This window comes from Wyeomyia smithii, chromosome 2 (genome assembly GCF_029784165.1).
Source record: "Wyeomyia smithii strain HCP4-BCI-WySm-NY-G18 chromosome 2, ASM2978416v1, whole genome shotgun sequence".
NCBI lineage: Eukaryota > Metazoa > Arthropoda > Insecta > Diptera > Culicidae > Wyeomyia > Wyeomyia smithii.
The window spans coordinates 144056851-144058450 of NC_073695.1; the positions used below are offsets into that span (position 1 = coordinate 144056851).

The 1600-nt window shown below is 41.8% G+C and overlaps 1 protein-coding gene across 1 annotated transcript; it reads left to right on the top strand.

The window, feature by feature from the left end:
* Positions 1-290: 290 nt before the first annotated feature.
* Positions 291-1331, top strand: LOC129720015 (uncharacterized). The gene has a single exon (XM_055671423.1). The coding sequence runs from the start codon at positions 291-293 to the stop codon at positions 1329-1331; it is 1041 nt and encodes a 346-aa protein (XP_055527398.1).
* Positions 1332-1600: the final 269 nt, after the last annotated feature.

The following is a 1600-nucleotide window of genomic DNA, read 5'->3' on the forward strand; positions in this document are numbered from 1 at the left end:
TTCCGGACGGAATGCCGCTGGCAGATCCTGAATTCTACATAACAAAAACGGTGGAAATACTACTAGGAGCAAGGGTTTTTTATCAGCTATTAGGCCCGAACCAAATTCGAATCGGAAGAGAACCAACGTTTCAGGAATCAGACCTAGGATAGCTAGCGGTCGGCATTCTATCCGAATCACAAAGGAACGAAATATTTACTTATGCCATCACGGAAGAAACTATGCAAAAAACTACCATTACAAACGAAGAATTACACCACCTCTTCCAAAATTTTTGGAAGACTGAAGAAATGCTGCAAGAGAAGAAACCGGAAAATCTAGAAGAAGAAGCGGAACAACACTTCGTAGAAAACACGTCAAAAGATGAAGAAGGCAGATTCGTAGTTAAAATTCCCTTCAGAACGGATCATCAACAATTGGGAAATTCGTTTGAACAAGCCAGAAAACGATTCCTAAATTTGGAAAAGCGACTGGCAACCAGTGAGCAGAAACAAAACGAATACAAGAAATTCATGGAAGAATATGAAGCCATGAGACACATGGTTCCCATTCCAGCAGAAGATCTTCACAAGGTCAAATACTTCTTCCCACATGGCGTCGTAGAAAAACCGGACTCGACATCAACTTTACGAGTGGTATATGATGCAAACGCGGCGAAAACAAGCGGAATATCATTGAGCGATATTCAACTAACTGGTCCAAATGTTCAGCGAGAACTGATGGACATACTGATTGATTTCCGCGGTCATAACGTAGTACTCATGGCAGACATTGCAAAGATGTATCGCCAAGTAAAGGTTGTCGAAGAAGATACGTGGTTTCAATGCATCTTATACAGACAAAATCCACGACAACCCATTCGATTGTACCGGTTAACTACAGTAACCTACGGCGAAGCTGCCTCATCATTTCTAGCATGCAGAGCACTAGCCGAGGTCACAAGGGAAGAAAAGGAAGATATTCCGATGGTAGCAGAAGCAATAAGTAATTGCTTCTACTTAGACAACTTGATGCTCGGAGCTCCAACGGTCTCCGAGCTAAAACATTTGAAAGAAAGTGTGACAATCGCACTGGAGAAGAGATGCTTCCCACTAAGGAAATGGGCAACAAACGATCCAGCAGTAGTCGAAGACATCAAACCAGAAGACTTGGAAACAACACTGAACATCGGTGACGAAGACATCATCAAGACGTTAGGAATCGCATGGAATCCAAAAACGGACTCATTCAACTCCGCAACAATTAAAATGGAAGAAACCGCAAAGAAGATTTCAAAAAGAGAACTTGCGTCTAAAATTTTGAAGTTATTCGATCCAATGGGTTTCATTTAACCCATTCTCATCATAGTCAAACTTTTATTGAAAGAAGTATGGAAGGAAGATTTGGATTGGGACGATCCAGTTCCCACCAACATACTCGTAGCATAGAACAGCTTTAAAATCCAACTGGAAGATTTGAAGCAGCTTCAATTGCCAAGGCAAGCCTACCCAGCTCAATTTCTAGAACTTAATGGGTTCTCTGATGCATCTACAAAGGCCTATGGGTGCGCCATTTATATGGTAACAAAATCAGGCCAAGGAAGAACATCACACTTACTGTG